General features: G+C 35.9%; 1 protein-coding gene across 2 annotated transcripts in view; it reads left to right on the top strand.

Moving 5' to 3' along the window:
• Positions 1-20,501, top strand: part of LOC145680814 (uncharacterized) — a 106,473-nt gene extending 85,972 nt beyond the window's left edge. For both annotated transcript variants that reach the window (XM_081751890.1, XM_081751891.1), the window contains exons 9-10: positions 9,942-10,064; positions 20,266-20,501. In XM_081751890.1, the coding sequence (XP_081608016.1) occupies positions 9,942-10,064; positions 20,266-20,327 (185 nt within the window). In that variant the 3' untranslated portion in view covers positions 20,328-20,501. The remainder of the gene's footprint in view (positions 1-9,941; positions 10,065-20,265) is intronic.
• The last annotated feature ends 2,719 nt before the right edge of the window (positions 20,502-23,220 follow it).

Here is a 23,220-nt window from a genome sequence, read left to right as displayed (position 1 = left end):
AATCTGTAAATTAGTAAAGTTATAATAAATGTTCATGCACCTTTCCTTTTTTCACAAATCTCACAAACACTGACAAATTTTCCACATTAGAGGAGCTTCGTGTTTCATCTGCTTCCAAACAGAGAAACTGTGATTCACTTTCATCATACTCTGCTCTTATTTTGTGCAGTACTATCTCGGCCAACCATCTATTATTTTGTTCTGAGCTATAGCTGATGTATATTGCGCATTTTGAAGAATATGTATAACTATGGAGTTCAGTATCGAATCTTTTTCAATTTTGTACTTCTTCAAGTACACAATGTAAAAATATTCGAAAATGAAGTCCAAAGTTATACATATTCTATGCTGTCTTCTTTTTTCATGCAGCTTTTGAGTCCGCATCCTTAATCCTAAAGATTTGATAGCTCATTTACAGCGAAAAACTGCACTACCTCAACTACATACTTAATATAGTACCTGCTTTATGCTGTTTGCACCTAGAATCATATTAACGTATTTCCCCTTGCATTGCCTAAATTTAGATTTTCCCAAATTTGATATGCTTCCGTGTGGCTTTTAGACAAAGAATCCTTATCAAATCTTTCCCTTTGCTCCAATGCTGATTTAAATTACAAAATAGTGTCAGATTAAAAGTGATTATAAAATATTACTTAGCATATAAACTTCTTACAAGGAAAGAAGAATTTTGCTGGGCATGGTGGCTCAGCGGTACAGCGCTTACTTCTCGTGCGTGAAGTCCCTGGTTCGATATCTGGCGAAGTAAGTCTGTGGTGGACAATATCGTATCCGTGAGTTTTCTGAAAGTCTTCCTTTTTCCTTACACATTTTTCCATCATCATTCACTTGCCTAAATCATCTTCTCCCTTAGCTATCATAGAGGGACATGAAACTGAAAGCTGAATTTTCGGTCCCGTAAACGGATATTCTCACCAAGGACTTGCGTGATGACGTTGGACACTACAGTCTTTTTCACAGAATTTGGTTTTGAGGTATTCACGTAAATTGCGCTGAGTTGGTGTTTCGTTCCCAAAATCCGTCGCTTGTGCAATACAATTCAAAGTTTGTAACGGCGCTGGTAGGTGCTTACAGCACTACAGGCCTAGTGGTTAAATTTAATGTACACGTGGTAGTTTCTAGTTGCAGGAATCGAAATCAGAAAGGTTAAATTCACCTTTTGATATAATAACAATTTATTATAACAATAACGAAAGAACATCGAAGAAATAAATATCCAACGAATAACATTCAATATAATATAATATCGAAAGGGAGTTACGAAATTCTTAATGTATGCACTATTACAGTGTTGACGTTCCTCGTGCTGATTACGTTACAAATCATAGGAACTAATTATCCAATTTAGAATAGGTTATGACGAATAGTTATAATTTAACAAAGCAATAATCTACTTTTACAAGGCAACTAATGGACAATAAGAATGTGACCCTATGTTGGAACAACTTAAAGTTAAAGAGGTCAAACTAACCAAGAGAAAAAATTCTAAAATAAAATAATTCTAAAGAAGAATGAAAATTTCTACATAGGTCAGATCCTCATTCTCCATTAATTACTTACAAACCACTTAGAATATTTGTTTATTTCGTCCACAATTTCTAAATCACCGCAACATTAAAATTTTGATATGTTAACACTACGAGATTACCTTCTGTAATACGCAGAGTAATAGGCTGCATTTTTAACCTCAATATCCATACATGACAGGACAATATATAGCTATAATTCATCACTCAAGCAAACCTGACATCTATAACCAATTTATAAAAGTTCAATGTCTCTCTTCAACTTTCGCGTGCAGAAAATTCTTTTTTAACATCACTGTTACAAATTCCCTTGCTCGGGTTAGAAATTTTTCAAACAAGGTACGAAACGTTCAAAAAATATTTAATTAGTTAAGACATGGATAATCAACCATGCACTATAAATTTTATAACTCACCACCGGTGCAGTTCCAATTTCTTACTTGATCTCAACTAAGTTTGTGCCCATATAATTGAGAACACAACAGTGGACGGAAGTTCATAGTACTCGTAGCTAACTCCTGGATTACAATCTTAGACGTTGAAGAAGAGACGTAGCCGATTAAAAAGATACAGGATCACTGGAAACAATTCTGACAGAAGTCTCAGATTTAGTCGGTAACTCATAGGTACAGCATACTATTCCCTTAGTCGACGACGTGACAAACGATGACATAAAGACATTTTCTTTCTTCGACAGGCACGGTTGACTCAGTAGACATTCCGCAGGAATACAAACCGGACACACAGTATACACATACAACATAACATGAATATCAACACTACGTAGATCATACCAATAAATATGTCTATACAATTTTCTTTTAATAAATGAACGTCATCTGTTTACTCATGACTCAGTATTTTTTACAGACAAATGAAAGCAATTTACGTTACATTTCTTCTAGGATAGTACTTCTTAATTAATGAAACATGACGTTTAATCTTTACATTATTATCTTTCAAAGACATTAACCATACCGTGTTTGGCGTTGGATAAGAAAGTATCTGGTAAGGCACGTCATATAATTCTGATATACGGTGCATAATTTTCTTATCTATAAATGCCTTCAACACCTTCTTCACTAAGACCTGTTCCCCTACAGCTAATGTAATAGGAACGTGCTTTTTATTGTAAATAGCTTCCACGGCTTCCCTATATTATTCATGATAGTTCAAGTTAGTTGTTCCTTATTTTGAGAACTGTCTAATATTCCTAGGTCAACAATTCATCGAGGGTCTAATGCATTTAGCAGATGTCTACCTAGAAAAAGGTCTGCTGGCGTCTTCTATTCTCGCTTGAGTTTAACGTATATTGAACCTTATAAATATGTTCCGCCCACTTCGTCTGATTCTTACTAACATAAGCTTTCAAAACAGTTTTAAATTACAATTTTGGCGCTCAGTAAGGTTACTCGAAGGAGAGTAAGGAACAGTACATAGGTTCTGAATACCGACACTAAATAAGTAATGCTTAAAATAATCAGAAGCGAATTTTTACGCATTGCCATGCAAAAGCTTATGACAATACACGTACATATAAAAGATTTTATCAAGCTTCTGACATACGATCTTAGACGTTACAGTTCTCAAAGGTTCAATGATAACGAACCGACTATAGGCATCTGTTACTACTAATATATATTTAAACCCATTTCTAGGTAACCATGGTGCAGCTACATCAACATGGTAGCAACTATTAGCAAATGAATCCTTTTCGGCATAATATTTACCGTTTAAAGACCTGTTTCTATCTTTTATGCGTTGGCAGATCTCACAGCTGCGTATGTATTCGTTAACATGGCGGTACATATCGTTCCATGTAAACCTGGAAGCCAACTTGCTGAATGTCCGCGATCTACCAGCGTGTCCCCATCGACTAATTCATCGTGGAAGAATTTTATAACCGAATATTGTAAGGATTCTGGTATTACGGATCTCAAACCACCATATACTTTCCAATACGTACACTTTAACAGAACATTATCCTTTAATAAATAATTTTAACCTTCTTATTTTGTTCAAACTCGGCATTAATTGGCCTTATTTTCGGATCATGTCTCTGCAAATTAAACAAAGATGACTTCCAAAAGTTAACAAAGGATAAATGAACTCTTTGATTATTAACTTTTTCTACTTCCTTAATCCGTTTGGCAGGTGGTTCAAAATCAACATAACTGTACATTCTGCTGACAAAATCCGCTAAAAAATTACTCCTTGATCTAAGAAAAACAATATTAAAGTTACATTTACTTACTTTCTCAATTAAAGTTCCGTATTTTTTCTGTCTCTTGTGATTCTTAAGGATCCAAATTAAACTTGAACTGTCACAGTAAACTGTGAATTTATTGTGCAAATACATATCAAATTTCTCTAATGCAAGAACCAAGCTCGTCATTTCCAAAGCGAAAATATTATTGGATTAGTCAGACTCGGGGATTACCTTGCTGAAAAAATATACTGGTCTAAAAAAACAGATGCATCATACTGCAAAAGAATCGTACTGTAGCATCACGAGCTAGAATCAACATGAATCACGAAGGGGCTCGACAAATCTGGAACGTTCAAAACAATATGGCTTACAGTGGCTTCTTTGATTTGCTCTAATAATTGATCTTCTTCCTTTCCCCATACAAAAGGAGTTTTATCACTGGTCAAGTTGTACAATGGTCCCAACAATTCAGCATAATCGTTTACAAACCGAAGATAATAACCTAGAAATCCCAACAACTTAGTTAACGCTCTTCTGTTCTTAGGCCCTGGTAAATTTCGAATGACTTTAACTCAATCTTCATCTATGCACATATTACCATTAGAAAATTCATACCCCAAGATTTTAATCATCCTTTTACATAATTTAATCTTATGTGTCGATACTACAACACCATATTCACGTAATCTTTGTAATACCTTCTCTAAAATTTCATTATTTCTCTACCGTATCAGCGTGAATTATTATATCAACAACAAAAATATCTAGATACTCGCCTACTAGGTCTCGCAACATTTTATGAACTAAACTATCTAAATCAAAGCCTAAAATCACAAACCCCATAGAGATTCGGTTGAACATTAATAGACGAGTAGGAGTAGCGAACGTAATATAGAATCTAGTCTGGATGAAGCCCGATTTGATAGAATGCATTTTTTGCGTCTAAACAGGATCAAATGCGATACTTTCCAATATTAGCGATCGTCGAAACTATGTGGGGTGCAGGAAAACCCGTAATGATTACACGCTTATTAATTTCTCTGTAATGGACGACGAGTCTTTTAGTTCCATCGTTGTTTGTAACTAAGAAACACTGAGTAATAAATGGAGAACTATGAACGTCAGTTACAATAGCATGTACTATCAAAGAATCGATGAATGAATCTAAATCACGAAACTTATGCTTCGGGATTTGATACGGCCGAGTTATACAAGGACTATTATTCAGGGGCTGTATTTTATGTTGATACCCACGTATCTCACCTAGTTCTTCATTAATTGCATCTTGATAATTCTCTAAAATAGTAGTAATATAAGATACTAAATCGGGAGAAAATATATCATTAGTACTATGCACTGTACCTGGATCCACATTTGTTTCCTCTTGATTACTCCGCTGAAACTCGTGCCGAACCGGATTTTCCACAGGGATACCAGCTGGACCTGTTTCGTAAACTTTTGCTGGATGCTGGTACGCAAGAGTACGACTGCTATGATACGTCTTTGAGAATCCAGTTGACCTTGATGTAGAGGGTTGGCTTACATCATCAAATTCAGATTTAACTTGGAGTACTGCCACAAGCATGTTCTCCAAAGGAAACAGCTATGCGGGAGGAAAAAGATTGGGTGGTGTTGTTCACCCATACTTGGACCGCTGCTGCACCATCCATAGGTCGGTTGGTGTGGCTCGCCCCTCAGGAATGCTCTGATGAAGATACCAAAGTCCTATTGTAATTGCACGAAGCTGAAGGATGACCTGTCTGGCCGCTGAAGTCCGCCTCATGACTTTGGTCTCTAAGAATTTCCCTTTTCTGGATCGACCTTTCCGCTGAGACGTAGTAGTGGTAATCACAGTAGTCCGTGTTACCACCGGAACTCAGTTCTGGACTACCCTGGCTTTATTTAGTTGCCTTTGGCTCGATTGGACGACTTGACTCCGGAGTCTCCAGTGATGAGAACGGCATCGCTGCGAAATCGTAGAATCATCACGTTCCCTTGTTGCGTCTTTGGTTGCCTTCAAATGATCATGCTGTCTATCATTAACCAGATTCCTTCCAAATACAGGTCCTGGACCCTGCCCTTCTCCCACACCATAGGCGCCTAACGGTGCGGAGTTCAAACGAGGAGCCCTGCAATGAGAGTTCAAAGGCGACAGATCACTGGGAACATGAGAACAACCGTTCCAATCACTTAGGTTTATTGTTTGATCTTGGTTCTGAAAACATAATTTTTTAATTTGTATGTCCAAATGAGCATGATTTTCACGTAAGAAATTTAAACCTAACAGTATTTTAAGAACTAGATGTCCAATCAAACCAATCCACGCAACGAATCGTATTCCACGAACGAAAAACTTTAACTGAACCATTTCACTAATCTGCATCGATTCATAGTTCATCACAGCTATTTTATAATTCACAGTTTTAGACGGTGGACTACATTTAGTACGTATTTTATTTAAAACTTTACTCTCGACTAAATTTAAGCTTGATCCATTGTCAATAATAGCAGGAAATAAATCATGACAGATAGAAATTGGCATCTGTAGCAAACAAGTACTCTCATCACGTGGCACATAGTACGTATTATCAGTCTCTCTTTTATTTTTGTTTTTATGAAGACGAAAACGCCATATGTGAGATGACAGTCCACACAACGTACAGGCTCTCGATACATATTGATACTTATTTCTCCCTAATAATATCTTATTACGCAAATTTTGTTTACTTAGAATCTGATAATATTCACTATCATACTGATAATTAAGCTCATAACATTCCGCGAATTCCATGGGTTAACGGTCTGCCCAGGTTAACAGTAAGTTACTCAATAACATCGTATTCCGGATATCAGGTCCAACTAAATTCATTAATAACCTATAAAACTCGAGATCTTCCATCAGTTTACCTAAGATACGTAACACAGAGTTCTTTTCCATAATGAAACTTACTAATGATTAATTCTCTGTCATTACGAGAAAAAATTACACTTATAAAACTCCAAACTAACAAGTGGTGTTACAATTTCTCAAAGAGAATTTCTATGATATAATCCCATTTGGTGGTAATTGAAAGGAGCTGTTTCATTGCTTCATATAGTCTACCTGTACATTTTTCCAATGAAGCAACCTAAATTACATCAACAGGAGCTAATTTCCTGTTTCGTAATATCTAGACGAAGAAGAAATTCGCATAATAGAAAACCATTATTTCCATTTACTACGGGTAATTCTTTAACTTGCAATCTCAAGGAGTCATATACTTTCTGAGAAGACCCGAGAAAAATTACATTTTATTGGGGGTCGTAAACCACCAGCTGGTGGATAACCTTGCACCAAGTGCTGGGTCGTGGACTTAATCGAGCGTGTATTATCATGTTCTCGACTGATTCTACCATCCACTTCATGTCACACGTCATCATGACGAACTTCCCGGGAGCCGGAGCCGGTGGCCTCCCGTGGTCCGTTACCTAAGGGTGACCAGAATTCATCCACCTGAGAAAAGTCAACCAAATCATCCATATTAAATTTTGAATAGGTAGATAATTTCTAATTAAACACCCAAAATATAAAGTGGTCACGTTCACGACTTGCCATCTACGTCTATCGAAAGTACGTACTTGAACCACTACAAGCATTACTTTTTCACACCAAAACCATTTTACTTTTAGAATTTACGTAATAATTCGCTTCCATTTCCCCTGATATCTTTTAATATATTTAGAGACGTTCATTTCCGGATCGATTTCGTATAACCTTAATTAGAACTATTAACTACCAACCTTTGGTAGGTATTGCAGAAGGTAACTTAAATTGTGTAACGGCGCTGGTAGGTGCGTAGACCACTACAGGCCTAGTGGTTAGGTTTAATATACGCGTGGTACTTTCTAGTTGCAGGAACCGAAATCAGAAATGTTAAATTCACCTTTTGATATAATAACAATTTATTATAACAATAACGAAAGAACATCGAACAAATAAATATCCAACAAATAACATATAATATAACATAATATCGAAAGGGAGTTACGAAATTCTTAATGTATGCACTATTACCGTGTTGACGTTGCTCGTGCTGATTACGTTAGAAATCATAACAACTAATTATCCAATTTAGAATAGGTTATGACGAATAGTTATAATTTAACAAAGCAATAATCTACTTTGACAAGGCAACTAATGGACAATAAGAATGTGACCCTATGTTGAAACAACTTAAAGTTAAAGAGGTCAAACTAACCAAGAGAAAAAAAATTCTAAAATAAAATAATTGTAAAGAAGAATGAAAATTTCTATATACGGTGATATCCTCATTCTCCATTAATTACTTACAAACCACTTAGAATACTTTCACTTCGTCCACAAGTTGTAAATCACCGCAACATTAGCACATTAAGAATTTGATATGTTAATACTACGAGATTACCTTCTGCAATACGCAGAGTAATAGGCTGCATTATTTAACGATAACATCCATAGATAGCAGCACAAGATAGAGCTATAATTCATCACTCAAGTAAATCTGACATCTTTTACCAATTTATAAAATTCAATGTCTCTTCTCAACTATCGCGTGCAGAAAACTCTTGTTTTAAAATATCACTGTTACAGGTTATAAGTTTTGTACTTGACAGCTTGCTCTGAATGTTACCTACTGAATCTTCAACACTAGGTATTTTACTGTGACTGTTCACGTTGATCACTGTGGATCATTGGTTCGTACATTTGATTCTCTTTGATAGCGAAGAACAAACTTGCTTGAAATTAAGAACTTTGTACATTGATTCACCAGGTTTATTGTGAATAATATTACATGATTCAAAGAAATATTCAATGTTTTTAATTATATATATATATATATATATATATATATATATATATATATATATATATATCCATGTGAATCCAAAGTTTGCATTGTTTATGCCGTCTAAGCTTCCCCAATAAAACTGTTTAACTTGCGTTATTTTACGCAGGTATAAAAATGTGGAGTATCGATTTAAAAATGAAAGAATATGGTCATTAGTCTAAGCATGAGTCCAAGTATTGTTTTGAGAGTGGTTGTGAAACGCCGTATCTTATTTAATAGTATACTCGATTTCACCAAAATGTGTTTTACATGTTCAGTGTAACCTATTGAAATTTGAAAAGACAGCTGAACAAACTACATAACTTAATTCAGAATATATGTTCTGAAGTAATGTAACATATAATTTATTATAAAACCTTTTGTCTGTCGAAACAAGCCCAGTGTAAATACCAGGGATTAGAATGTTGAAATTTGATTAAAAGTCCTTCTTATTTGTTTGTGTTTGGACCTTTTGAGTCCCTCCTCTCTTGTTACCCCAGCCGTTGCGCTAATTGAGACCGGAAATGATAGCAACTAGTACCGATCGATTAACGATGTCTCTAAAGTAATATATTTGATATAAAACACAACACATTTTTTGTGTTGATCTCTCACTTTTGACTAAATTTTTGAGGGCCTTGAACCGTGTACCTCCTGTAGGTAGGGCCTTTTGCAGACATATATTATTGAATTGTAAGTTCAGAATATAAAGCAATTATCTCCGTAAACAATTAAATAAATTGCTCTCCCCAATATATATATATATATGCCCCTCCTTCTGCCCACCCCCAGAAATTAAAGCTGGCGTAGTCAATGCCTAAGTAATGAGTCATTGGTGAGGGTTTTGCGAGTGATAACTAAGATTTTTCAGTGTTTTCCACATAAAGTTGCGAAGATTTGCGCCTCAATCATATAAACAAGTGATCTAGCAGGATTTGTGACAGTAGTCGTAATGAATATGTATCAAGACTGGTGTAAACTGGGTAAAGCTATGAACCGTTGCGAAGGAACTGTAGTCACTTCGAGCGTCTCATTAGCGGCTGTATTAGCTCACAGACGAAGCCCAATGGAGCAGCTGTCTATTGAAACAATTGTGGTCAACTGGAAAACAAATAATCTGATTATATGCAGAACACCTGAACGTCATTACTGCCCAGTTGAATTTCAAGACATAATCACTTGCCTACTGCTACGAACATACAAAGTGATTGATGCATTTCTACCTGATTTCTTTTCATACATCAGTTTTTACTAATATAACACTATTTCCTTTTAATGTTTGACATACTGATTCTATGGTAAATACACTATGTTGATGCTTATATTTTTTTCTTTCAACAGTGAATAATATTTGTCCAAGTAACTACTTCCGTTGTGATTCGGGAAAATGTATTTCTAAGTGGCTCACTTGCAATATGGTAAAAGACTGCATCGATGGATCTGATGAAAAACCTGATCTATGTGGTAAGAACTAACAATATTTTAATTCTATTATTCACAAAATATCGATGAAATTTTGTAAATTATGTATTATTTGAAATTAGTTCTAAATGCTGAGAGAGAGAATTTGGTATTATTCAGATATGAAGTTTCTTCACTTTTTCTCCTGATGAGTTAATTGAAATATAGTGGCGAGTAGTAGTCTCCATACATAATACTAGCAATATCAAATGCATGTACCCACACACGGTCACGCTCCTAAATGGTAGTTAAATATTATATTGGAAAAGTTTTGAGAAGTACTTAGTGCCTGTTTTTTATATTTCGTGATTTAAGTTTTAATTTATTATTATTGATATTTGTCAATTTACTATTTACTTCCAAATATGATTATGAAGTACTCCTCAACTCACGTTTAAAATTATTTCTATGGAAAACTTTTACGCTGCTGTCGTTCAATACTACTTAAATAGAATGTTATCAAAATAGTGGAAACATCAAAGGAAATGAAACTTACGTGGGTAATAAGAGTAATAAGGTGCTGTACAACCATTCACTTGCAGAACACCTCTGATTCGGCGTTGAATGAAGGCATGCATATATATATATATATATATATATATCGACAAATTTTTTGAGGCGTTATACAGTTCCTCATGCAGTGAAGCACTCAGTTTTATCAGCAAGAATTAAGAAGGATATTTGCTTCGAAATCTAAGTTCCAGAATTGATTGCAAATATTCTATAACCAATGTTAAGATCTATGGGTTGGGCGGGCCAAGAGAGCTGATGTAGTCAACTCCAACGTTAATAATGAACAGCGCTAAGACAGCATCAGCTTTGTGAATTTCTTTATACCACATAAAAAGAAAATCTGCGTTGTCTATATAATGCATATGGTCACCTAAAACATCTACATAATTACCGAAAGCTACACATGCAGTGAGCGTAACCACCGAATCATCAGATATGAACATAATCCCGCTCATAGCCACAAAACCATTGCTGTATTTGTAACGATAACTTCTGTAATATAATCGTTACTTTTCCCAGTTCGCTAATCTAATCCCTATATAATATCACGTACAATGGAATCACAAAACATAATCAATAACTTACTGCTTTGAAATAATTCACAGTGACTTTAGACAGCGTCTGATTTCATTATCTGTATTCTTTCTTAGTACAACAATCAATAAACATCAACAATTAATGGATGTCATAGCAACCTCGAAAAACGACGAATCTGTTATTACAATGACAACGGTTAAAAATGTTATATTATCACCATTATCAACAATTTTTTTTACCTATATCTTTCTCTTCTTCGTCATCACAGTCTATGCACTTTTAAGCAACACCTTTTGCCCACAATAATTAAAATTACAAAAATTGAAGTGTTACAAATATACAACATCGTACAAATATACAATATCGTTGTATATATGGCTCCCGAACAAGACTTCTTAAATTGTCCAGAATTAAAGAAATAATCCTGGACCGACACTTTACATATACAATAGTTACCTTAGTTTTAGAATAGCCTCGTATATATGTAAATTATAAATATATTTTAATTGCATTTCATCTCAATATTATTCATCTCTATTCATCTCAATCATAGATAGGGAGGACATATTCAAAATGTGACCAGTTTGTTAATTATTCAGGTCCAGAACAGATTCTTTAATTCGACAACTTTGAGGCTTGTTGAGAAAATAATTAGTATAAGTTAGAAATACATCATCACCTAATTCTTCCACTTGGAGCATAATTAGCAAACCTGATAAATACACAATATCCTTGTAACTAAATATGTAATTGCTTATAACAGAACAAGAGCGAATTACAAAGAAGTCGTAACAATATTCAAAATGAAACGAAACAAAATATAATTCAACATGTTTTGAGAGACGAAAAACTTTAACTCAAGTTACATTACCGAAAGATTCGATTAGGTTGCATTGAATGGCACAATTTTGAGTACAGTCCTGTATGTTATTTACTTCACCAAATCTTTGGTTTCTATTTTGGAAATTTCTGCCCTCTATGTTATTACTGTGGAACCTAGGATTACGTAGATAATTAGATCGATTATTTCTATTATTCTTAAGAGTTGTAGAATTACCATTTCTGTTCCTTCTAAAATTATATTCGGTCATATTTCCGTTACAATTAGGTTGTTATATTACCGGTACGAGAAAATTCAGAATTAACTTTTACATTATAATTACGATTTTTCTTAACATTAATATTGCGAATTGGTAAGTGATTGTCTTGACGTCGGTTAGAATTACTTTGCAACTTCATCTGACTTTCAATATTTTGAACTATTGCAAGTAAATGATAAAATGAATACACTGGGACGATATTAAGATTTGCTGTAGCCTAAAAGGTAACAACATTCGTATTGGCGCGATAACGCATGATTCAGGTTCATAAGGATGGATCAATTTCAATTCATTACATGCCATGATTACAAAATCAGTGAGATTTTTTCTACTTTAGGATCATAATGTCTATTTTTAATAAGCGCCTCCCGATTTGCCAGAGCAATTTTGAAAACTGAATAAGTACGTAAATTATTTCTAACAGCGTTAAACCATGCCGAATAGGGTGGCAATAAAACTTTTGGTAAAATTTCAAGGAAACTATGCCCACCTACGCCGATCAATTCACATTGGTGTTCGAATTTTTCTAAAAAATATACTGGCCGGGATTCCTCGACTTAATTTCAAAATTTTGAAATGTGTATTGGAATACCTTGTATTTCTAAATTTGTAGTGATTGTCAGTTTTCTGTATTAATCTTCTTTCTTGGTTTTCAGAACTGGAAGCAGCGTCCTCTTCTTCGTAATAACATTCCGATGAAATGCTGTCCTCCTCACATAGTCTGGTTCCATCGGCATTTTGGTCTACACAAGTTATCTGGGTCAATAGATCTATCTGTTGTCCCCAATCTTTTCTTGATGTTTTGCTTTTCTTCTTGCAACTTTATTATCTGATTCTGATGTTTGTTGACTCTGGTTTCTACTGCTTTGACGGAACTTTGCACTATTGCAAAACTGTGAATAATCTGTTTTATTTTATTATCGGTTAGTTCCAGTTTGGTATCAATTTGTTTGGATATTTGTTCGATCTTGGTATCTGAACGTTTTATAACGTGTTCCATCCTGGCATCTACTTGCTCCTTGTTGTTATTCAACTGCTGCGTTACTTGTTCGATTTTAGCATCCAATTGCTGTGTAATTTGTTCGATTTTAGCATCCAATTGCTGCGTAATTTGTTCGTTGTTGAGATTTATCTCTTGCGTTACTTGTTCCATTTTAGCATTCAACTGTTGTCCTAACTGTCTTATAAGCTCAGTCATATTCATTGAGGAATGGACATCTTCAATTCCACTATTGGTGAATTCGTCACGTCGAATATTCATTTTTGGATTGCGATATATCTTCCTCTTGTTCCTTAATAAAATGTAATCCGTAGTGATCAACAAATATGAGACTGTTTACTCTGAACTTCTAACACGTCTGAAGATCCTTTTTGGAATAACACCATTTATGTGTAACGATAACTTCTGAAATATAATCTTTACTTTTCCCAGTCTTCTATTATAATGCCTGTAGAATATCACGTACAATGGAATCACACAACATAAACAATCACTTACTACTTTGGAATAATACACAATGATTTTAGACAGCGTCGGCTTTCATTACCTATATTCTTTCTTAGTATCATAATCAATAAACATCAACAACTAATGGTTGTCAGAGCAACCCCAAGAAACGACGAATCTGTTATTACAATAACAACGCTTAAAAAACATATATAAGCAACATTATCAACATATTTTTTATATATCTTTTTCTTCTTCGATATCACAGTCTATGCACTTTTAAGCAACACCTTGTTTCCACAATAATTAAAATTACAAAAATAGAAGTGTTACAAATATACAATATCGTACAAATATGCAATATCGTTGTATATTCCCTTTAGTGAGGGTGCAATCCGAAACATAAGCTTCTTTGAGCGTAAGCAATACATAAACGTCGCCTATTGTCTTAAATAAAGTGAGAGTTATTTCTCGGATTATATTACAAAATTTCAGTTCTCGGTGGTTCACTTTACATATTCTAGGCACGATCGTTTTTACCTTAACGCAATGCTGGTCGTGATCTGTAGTATTTGATATTTCAACAAGACTGCAGATTTCATTTTGCGACTAACGTCATCAATGACGTGTCTTGAGGAATCCAAATCGATAAAAATTAAACTTTTATATCTTCAAACTAAAGAAAGAAAACTTTTCTGATTATCAACGATGGCCGTTTTCTTTTAACCTACAGAAAAAGAGCACGTGAAGTGACGAAACTTAACTAAGTTAAATGTGCTCATTGGGCTCGCTCGTTCTCAATATCAAAAGACATGTCCTGATGTTCAATTACTGTAGAGTAGTCAGCGTGATACAGTATCGAGTATAATTAAGCGCCTGCATAAGGTTAACAAATGATGTAATTCGATTTCTTCAGAAAGCTTCTGATTTCCCTGACACTTCTAGATGAGACAGTTCAGAAATGTTATTTTACCATTTTCACTAACCACATGATTCACGCGTTCATATTACTTGCCACATATATACACGTTTGTCTTCTCTCATCTGTAATCAGTGATTTCTTCCTTAAACTCTCTGTAGCACTTCTGCACTCAGGAATCACTTTTCAACTTCTCGTTATAATTGTTTATCATTGGACAATGAATGGCATCTGTACTGGTCTCCTCCACCTGGAGAGATCGAATTTGCCTTAATATAGTTCACCCTTGACGGACGCTTTGATTGCACTCGATACGGTTTCACAGTCTCTACTCTACAATGATTAAACACCACTCTAATAGCATTCCAGACTTTTAATAGTCTTACTCAAACCTTCAAGACTGTAGATTGCACAAGTTTGTATTTACATGGCTGCAGATCTAACCAAGACTTTAAAAAAATGGCTAGTTCCTCGATTACAAGCTTGCAGCAGACTTTCCATTACTTCGTAATATAAGGCTAACCTTAAAATTCCTTTGAATTGACACACCTGTCCAGGATGGCTCAAACTTTACCGTTGCAAAAGCCATACATAGAGACAGTCTATAAGATTAAGTCTAATGTGTGCGTATGTTTGCACAGCCTTCACTTTTTTACCCGGTTTAAGTGTATACAGGTTTAAACGTAAAGACTATCAAAGCATGTCTTGAAATTCACACTTGACAAAGCTATACGCAGAGAGAATATTTAAAGTTAAATCTATCAAGAGAAATCAAGTGTAAACTTAGACATAACGTAGACGTATTTGCTTACTGGACAGATTCTGTCTTTTCCTATAGAAGACGTGCGACACCCAATTTTCGTTTTGTTATCTTATGTGCTTTTCCTCTAATGGCTTTAGCAGATTGAATAATACATCCTTCGTAATTCCTACGAACAAGAATTGGAATATTAGGCGAAGTTTTCTTCTCTTCGTTAGAAGCGTAAGAAATTGACTTCTATCTATGTGACAGTGATATAATGACAATTTTGCGGGCCATCTTAAAAATAAGTTTCGGACCTCCTAAAACTTTAACACAAACCTAAATGAACTAAATTGCTTACATATTAATTATATCATATTCCAATAGATAAAAATGTAAAATAGTGCAACTGTTGACGAAACTACGGTGTATAAACTATGACTTTTATTCAATTATTTACCAGACAAATTATTAATATATTTAAACAATAAAAAGAGTTCTGATTGACTGAGTGACAGACTAATTATTACCTAGACCAAACTACTTACAATAGAAACTTGAAATGTGAACAGTTCATAGGAAGTTTGCTGTAAGTTACCATTAAGGAAGGATTATTTATTAGATCTTCAACGTGGAATGGAAGATGAGGGCTGATATTATTATAATAAGAGATTCATGTCTCAGAATTTCTTCAGGTTAGAGACATGATATCTGCTATTTACACTTTTCAGTTAAAATAACTATAACATTTTCAGCATTTTTTGTCGAGTGATCTAGAATGGAGAAAAAACGAGGTGGAAGTTGTTCAGTACGATGCCCGTACGAGGGGTTTGATTTACATCGAAGACTTTGACTTCAGACAGATTCTATACCAAAGTACAAAGCGAAGAAAGGAAAACATTACCTGCAGTGACACGTGGGAACATATGTTTTTCCTATATTAATATAGAGAACATAAGTTTAATTTTCCGTATACCATGCATTTTTATCTGCTGCTCTACTTTTTTAAAGGTAACCAAGAAAGTTCTGTCAGTTTTTGTGGAGGTCCGTGTTCCATTGGCCATCACACCATGTGTTCAATGCAAATGGAGATAAGGTGAAGGTCAGTTGTTGGTGCGGGTATATCCAGCATACCACCTGGTTGTAGCTCTTCAGTTACACCGTGAACTTGTGTAAGGATAGAGAGAACATGGGACCTCCACAGAGCGTCATATGGGCATGTATACTATACGAGTTCAAACTGTGGTCAAACTCCACTCCAGCGAGGCGGAAGAAATGCCAGACCATTGGTGAGGGTGTAGTGACTACGCGGACAATGCAGCGGTGGTTTAACAAGTTTAAGGATGTTGACGAAACATTCGAAGATGCACACGTGCCGGAAGACTAACACATGTACAAAGCAAAATGATCTTCAGGCAACAATTGATTCGAACAGCGGCCGGACAAGTGAGGAACTGCGATTACAATTCACTGTGAGTGGAGAATCCATTCGGCAGCATCTCCATCAACTTGGGAAGCATTACAAGTTGGGCCGATGGGTCCCACAAGACTTGACTCTGCGCCAGAAGGCAACGCGAGCAGACACTTGTGTTTCTTTGCTGTCTCGTCTGAGGAAGGACAGGGTGTTGACATGTAATGAGAAGTGGGTCCTGTACGAAGCTCCATCATCATTGGTTAGCATCCCATGAACCGGTTCCAAAACAGACGAAAGCAGCACTACACCAGAAGAAGGTCGTCCTGTGTGTTTGGTGAACTGCTTGCTACATCGTGCATCGGGAACTGCTACCAGCTGCTTAGAGCATCAATGCAACTCTGTACTGTCAGCAGTTGAGCCCAGTTCAAGAAGAAGTCATCAACACTTTTGAATCGCAAAGGGATCCTCCTGTTACAGGGCACTGATAAGCCCCTTGTGGCTAGGATGATCCGGGACACCATTCTACGCCTTGGAAAACACTATTGCACCCGCCATACTCCCTGGATATTGCACCTCCGATTATCACCTGTACCATTCCTTGGATAATCACCTTAGAAGACGCAAGTTCAAATCCCTAGTAGAGGTGCAAAATGTACTTGATATATTCTTCGTTTCACTCTCCACCAAGTTCTATCGCAATGGATTCCATGGCCTTCCAGAACGTTGGCAGAAGGTCTTCGTTGCTGATGGGAACTATTTCTGATGATCCAGGTACATCTTAGGTGACATATTGATGTTCGTAGGTGGTGGGTGAAAAAGCGACAGAACTTTCTTGGTTACCTGTATAAAAATGAAACTTGAAGAACGTTTTTTTTCTTCAAGAAGTTTAATAAGTATCAATATTTGCAGTAATTTGTCCATTTGTAATCAATGGATATTTCTGTGAATTGGGAAACTGTGTTAGAAGTATTTTTTCCAGGTGGTCATAAAAAGAATGTGTAGACCACCGATTTAGCATACGAGGGCTGCTATATATATTTCTGGCCTAATAATGAAAATACGAATATTTATCAACGAAAATGGTTTTATTGTTTTTCAAAATATTCTCCATCAAGATTTATACACTTTTGCATGCGCTCAAACCAATTTTCGAAGCACTTTTTCCACTCCGATTGAGACACCTCCAAAACATGGTTTTTGAATGCTTCAACAGCATTTTCTGGCGACGAAAATCGTTGACCACGCATTTTTTTCTTGATGTGTGGGAATAAAAAGAAGTCATTGGGTGCCAAGTCAGGGCTGTACGGCGGATGACCCATCACTTCGACGTTTTGGCCGGTCAAAAATGCGCTGGTTTGAGCCGATGTGTGAGAGCTCGCATTGTCATGGTGCACAATGATTCGTCTTCTCTTGTTCATTTTTCGAATTTCTCCGAAGACTTCAGGCAAACAAATGGTGGTGTACCACTCAGAATTGACCGTCCTACGTTGCTCAAGCGGAACAGTCGCCACATGACCAGTTATGCCGAAGAAACAGGCGACCATTTGCTTCGAAGTGCTTCTTCCACGAACAACTTTCGTTGGATTTGGCTCGTCTTGGAAGACCCACACGGTCGATTGCTGTTTTGTTTCGGGCTCATACGCATAGATCCATGATTCGTCACCTGTGACGATCTTATAAACGTCTTTTGAAGCACCGCGATCGTATTTTTTCAGCATTTCTTTACACCAATCCACACGAGCTTTCTTTTGAGCGATTGTCAAATTGTGCGGGATCCAACGAGAACAAACCTTTTTTACGGCCAGGTGTTCATGCAATATCGAATGTATGCTGGTGGAAGAAATGCCTAGGCATGCCTCTATCTCACGGTAAGTCACATGACGGTCTTGCATTATCAGTTCACGTACGGCATCGATGTTTTCTGGCACAACGGCTGTTTTTGGACGACCTTCACGGAATTCGTCTTTGAGCGAGCGTCGGCCACGATTGAATTCGTTGTACCAGTTTTTCACAGTGCTATAGGATGGTGCTTCGTCGCCATACAAAGATTTAAGTTCATCGATGCACTCTTGTCGTGATAATCCACGTCGAAAGTTGTGAAAAATGATCGCACGAAAATGTTCACGAGTTAATTCCATTTTTTTGCCAAGTTGATTTCTTCAAGTACCTGTAAAAGAAAAAAAAATTGTCGTAAGTCAAAAAGTTCTGAGTACATTTATGCTACAAAATGTCAAACTTTCCAATGGAAATGTCAGATTGCACCTGGCAACACTTAGTGTTGCCTAGGCCAGAAATATATATAGCAGCCCACGTAAAGAGAATGTATAGGCCTGAATACATTGTAAAATTTTCATTAAAAGTTTAGAATCATTCTTTCATTGCAACAAATTAATGTCTTAAGTATATTATCATTTTTTGCAGGGGTAGTGAAAAGTATTGACGAGAGATTAATTCTAATTTTCTTGACTTAGTGGGACGGAAATGATATTGATTGTTGTTGATTTTGAGTTTAACGTCCCTTTCAGCAGCGAGGCTATATGAGACGGGATATACTGATTAACGTAGAATCGGAACCACATGAGCTAATGCAGGGAATCGAACCCGGGTATCTCACGCCAAAGTATCATAAATATAGAGTTTGTTGTAGTTTTGTACTTTATTATGTGCATCGAAACTTCAGGTTTCCATAACAAACATACGTCAAACTTTTTGATATTGAAATCGCGTTATTTCATGGCTGGTGTGGAAAGAGGAAAGGAAGGCAGTATGCCGTATTCCTGCATGAGAGCCGTGTTTCTGCATTCCACACTGCTTGGGGTTTCAAACCAGTCAATTATGTGGATTTGACTTAACCACCTTCCATCCGATTCAAAAAGATATGTTTCAGTATTTTTTTTAAAATCAAGATTAACAATCACTCGGGTTAGCCGGAATTAAAATTGGTGAAATATTGAATGATAATGGTGAAAATATTGAATTAACAAAAATTTTAGGAATGATCAAAAAATGCATCAAAACATTGCAATTCTGGCCAATAATTAGTTTCTGGACCAGGGGCCACACAATTTTTGAACGCCCGCTGAATTGAGTTTTAGTATTTTCTACGGAATAAGCACATTATCCTCAGTTAAGTGATAGTTTGAGTTTGTCTACACTATTTGTAATTCTCCAGATATAAGGCATACAAGAAAATTATTAATTGAAATATATTGTTCGTTTATGGATCAGGGTCAACAAAATTTTTGAACGGCCCCTAAATCGAGTTTTCATATTTTCTTTGGAATAAGCACATCATACTAATTTAAGTGATGGTTTGGGTTTGGTGGTTACACTATAAGTAGTTCACCAGATATAAGACATACAAGAAAATTTTTGATTCATATATATATTGTTTCTTTTGATTCAAAGAAAAGTCTTTTGCTTCTACAATGAACAAGACTAATAGCTTTATGATTTTATTTAGTAGTTATTTGTAAGTTCTTATTTTAGAAGAATATGTATGGTAAGATTTTAAAAAAAACTTTTTTTTCAGGTAACACGTTTCTCTATGGCCCAGGAAATGCTACCACTTTGAACGAGTCTCAACTCATCTAGAATTAATGGATTAACGTTATTTTTATCATTGTATATAGAGGGTATTCGAAGGGCACTTTTGGAAACAATTTGGGAAATTTTATACTAAAATGTAATAATAATGTTGTAAAATACAACAGTTATTATTTTTTTTTTACTGATGATATACCTATTAATAAACACTTTTTAAAAATATTCTGATTTCTTTATTATAGTACTATACATTAAAATGTGACTTACGTTCCCCGTTACGGTGGATTTAAAATTATTTTCATGTGAATCGTTTGATTATCGTCTGATCAGGAATGATCAACAATTTCTGATGTTTGATCAGCTTTACTAACATATCTTATATCAGCTATTTTTGTACGGGAGCTAACTACACGCTAGCCCCCCATCTTCACGTCAGAATCGAAATTTCTCGATGACAATCGTTTGGTCTTCGTTTAATCAAGTATGATCAACAACTTTTAATGTTTGATCAGTTTTACTAACATAAATATAAGCTATATTTAGAGTGGGACTAGCATGAAGTTAGCCCCCCTTCAAGTCAGATTTGAAATTTCTCGATGCCAATAGTTTGATCTTCGTTAGATCTGGTTTGATCAATAATTTCCAACGTTTGATCATCGTTCAACCTTACTAACAAACCTACAGAGGTTAGAAAAGGGGGGATGATAGCCCCCTACACCAATATTTGGCTCTTTATTATGCAAGTCGTTTGATCATCGTTTGATTAGGTACGACCAACAATTTTCAACGTTTGATCAGCTCTGCTAACATTAACATAAGCTACAGTTAGTAGGGGAAGCAAAGTACACGCCAGCCCCTCTTCTCGTCAGATTCGAAATTTCTCGGTGTTAATCGTTTGATCTTCGTTTCATCAGGTTTGATCAATAATTCCCAATGTTTAATCGACTTTACTAATAGAAATATAAAAGTTAGAAAAGAGAGAGTATATATCTATCAAACCAAACGATGAATCGCTGAAAACCATTAACCAATCTGATCAAACAATGATCAAAGGATTGACATTGAGAATTGACGAATTTATCGTAACGGGAGTGGAAATAGCTGAGGTGTACTTACCTCTTTTCTGAAGACAGCCTATATATCTGTCTATTAATTTTTTTAAACGTTAGAACGTTGGAAATAATTGAATAAATCTAAATAAATAAATACTTTGTATCTTTTATTTAGATGCCAATCGAGATCAAATTATTCGTAGAACTTTACTGAAAAAAAAAACGTTCTCCGTACAGCGGTATATTGTACAAATGTACGGAATCCTCTTGCTTACTACAGAAATCAGTACGCAGCATATGTTATCCGTATGCTACATTGACACTGCCGTTAGATGTTACATCATGCCCTTGCAGGATGTCTGATATCTAACAGTCTTCCTTATATTACATGCATACATGTATGTTACCTTCGTCAGCTATATGTTATATATGTCCATTTGTATGTGAGATCCTGATCGCCTATATTGTTTCATACGGAAAGTACGTACAGATGGAACACTTATACAGAAAGTATTGTAAAACATGCGTTTTTCAGTTATACGTTTCCTGTACGTTGAGTCCAAAAACTGCAGGATTTACAAATGTACCATGCGATTTTACGTACGTCATGTACAATTTTTTTTTTTTTATCTGTAACATGTTCTTCAGCCACTTTATTAAAACCGGCATATATTTCTGTCAGTAAGGTGGATCAAAATCTACAAACTGTAAATAAGTCTCAACAAACGAAGATCAGACGTACGATGTGATGAAGTGTTGAATCTAGTATTGCCGCCGAGACAGAATTTGGTACATTCACGTCTGAAAAATGTCATGAGGGAGGTGTCTTGTCTAGGAAGAGCATTTTTTTTCTTTTGGAAGTGACCTGTCTCTTGTCGTATTTCGTCAAAAGAATTTAGTCTGAACTAACGTAACTGGTGCATATCAGCCATCACGTCAGCTCCTCTACTTAATGTCAATTATTACTTTGCCAAACGATACATCAATGTTTAATCAGATTTGATCAAACATTTTCAATGTTTCATTGACTTTTCTTACCTAGATATGAGTCCGACGAAGGTGGGAGGTAGTCACTCACATCCAGCGGATTAAACATTTGACAAAACGTCAGTCGTTATATTCTTCTTTAATCATATTTGATCAGCCATTTCCGACGTTTGATCAATGCCCCAAAACCCAATCCACATAGCACACGATATTCCTAAGATGTCCCATTTTGACTCCAATTATCCCTTTTAGTTCCAGGGATTATCGGGTTAATAAGTAGACATTCCATGGACGTCCTGCATGGGACATCCTAAAGGATATCCACGTTGGATGTACACGGGACGTCCCTTATGGGACGGGAAATCCCACGCCAGGCGTACCTGGGACCACATTATCCCATGATTTACCAGTAGACATCTCTTTGAGTTCCCGTTGAATATCCTGTTTTCCGGGATATCAGCGGACATCTGGATATTCCGCGGAGATCCTATGGATGTCCCGGGAGCAAATTCTGATGATTCCGGGATGTCCTATTGTCCATCGCGGATCAGTCTCGGACGTCCTGTGGATATCCGTGTGCTATGTGGGGAATTACCCACTTTTTATACTTTCAAACTTTCGAACGCGTCAGTGTCGGAAATCTTAGATAACTGTTTTGCCCGTCCTTTCGTTTGTCGACAGGCATCAGAGCAAAAATAGTAAGATATATCAAGAACGGTTTTATAGTCGACTACAGGCGTCCCAAGAATATGACCCATTTCCTCCGTTAACACTCTATTCAAACAAGCGTAATTCAAATTAACCATTTCCGGCTTTGGTGCTTATTGCCGTAGAGCAAAAACGGTAACAGATAGCGAGAAGCGGAGTTTTGGAAATGATTTAAGGGACAATTCGCAACAATC

Source organism: Thermobia domestica, chromosome 3 (assembly GCF_964235325.1).
Source record: "Thermobia domestica chromosome 3, izTheDome1.hap1.1, whole genome shotgun sequence".
NCBI lineage: Eukaryota > Metazoa > Arthropoda > Insecta > Zygentoma > Lepismatidae > Thermobia > Thermobia domestica.
The sequence above is the reverse complement of the archived record's forward strand: the minus strand, read 5'-3'. Positions and strand labels throughout refer to the sequence as shown.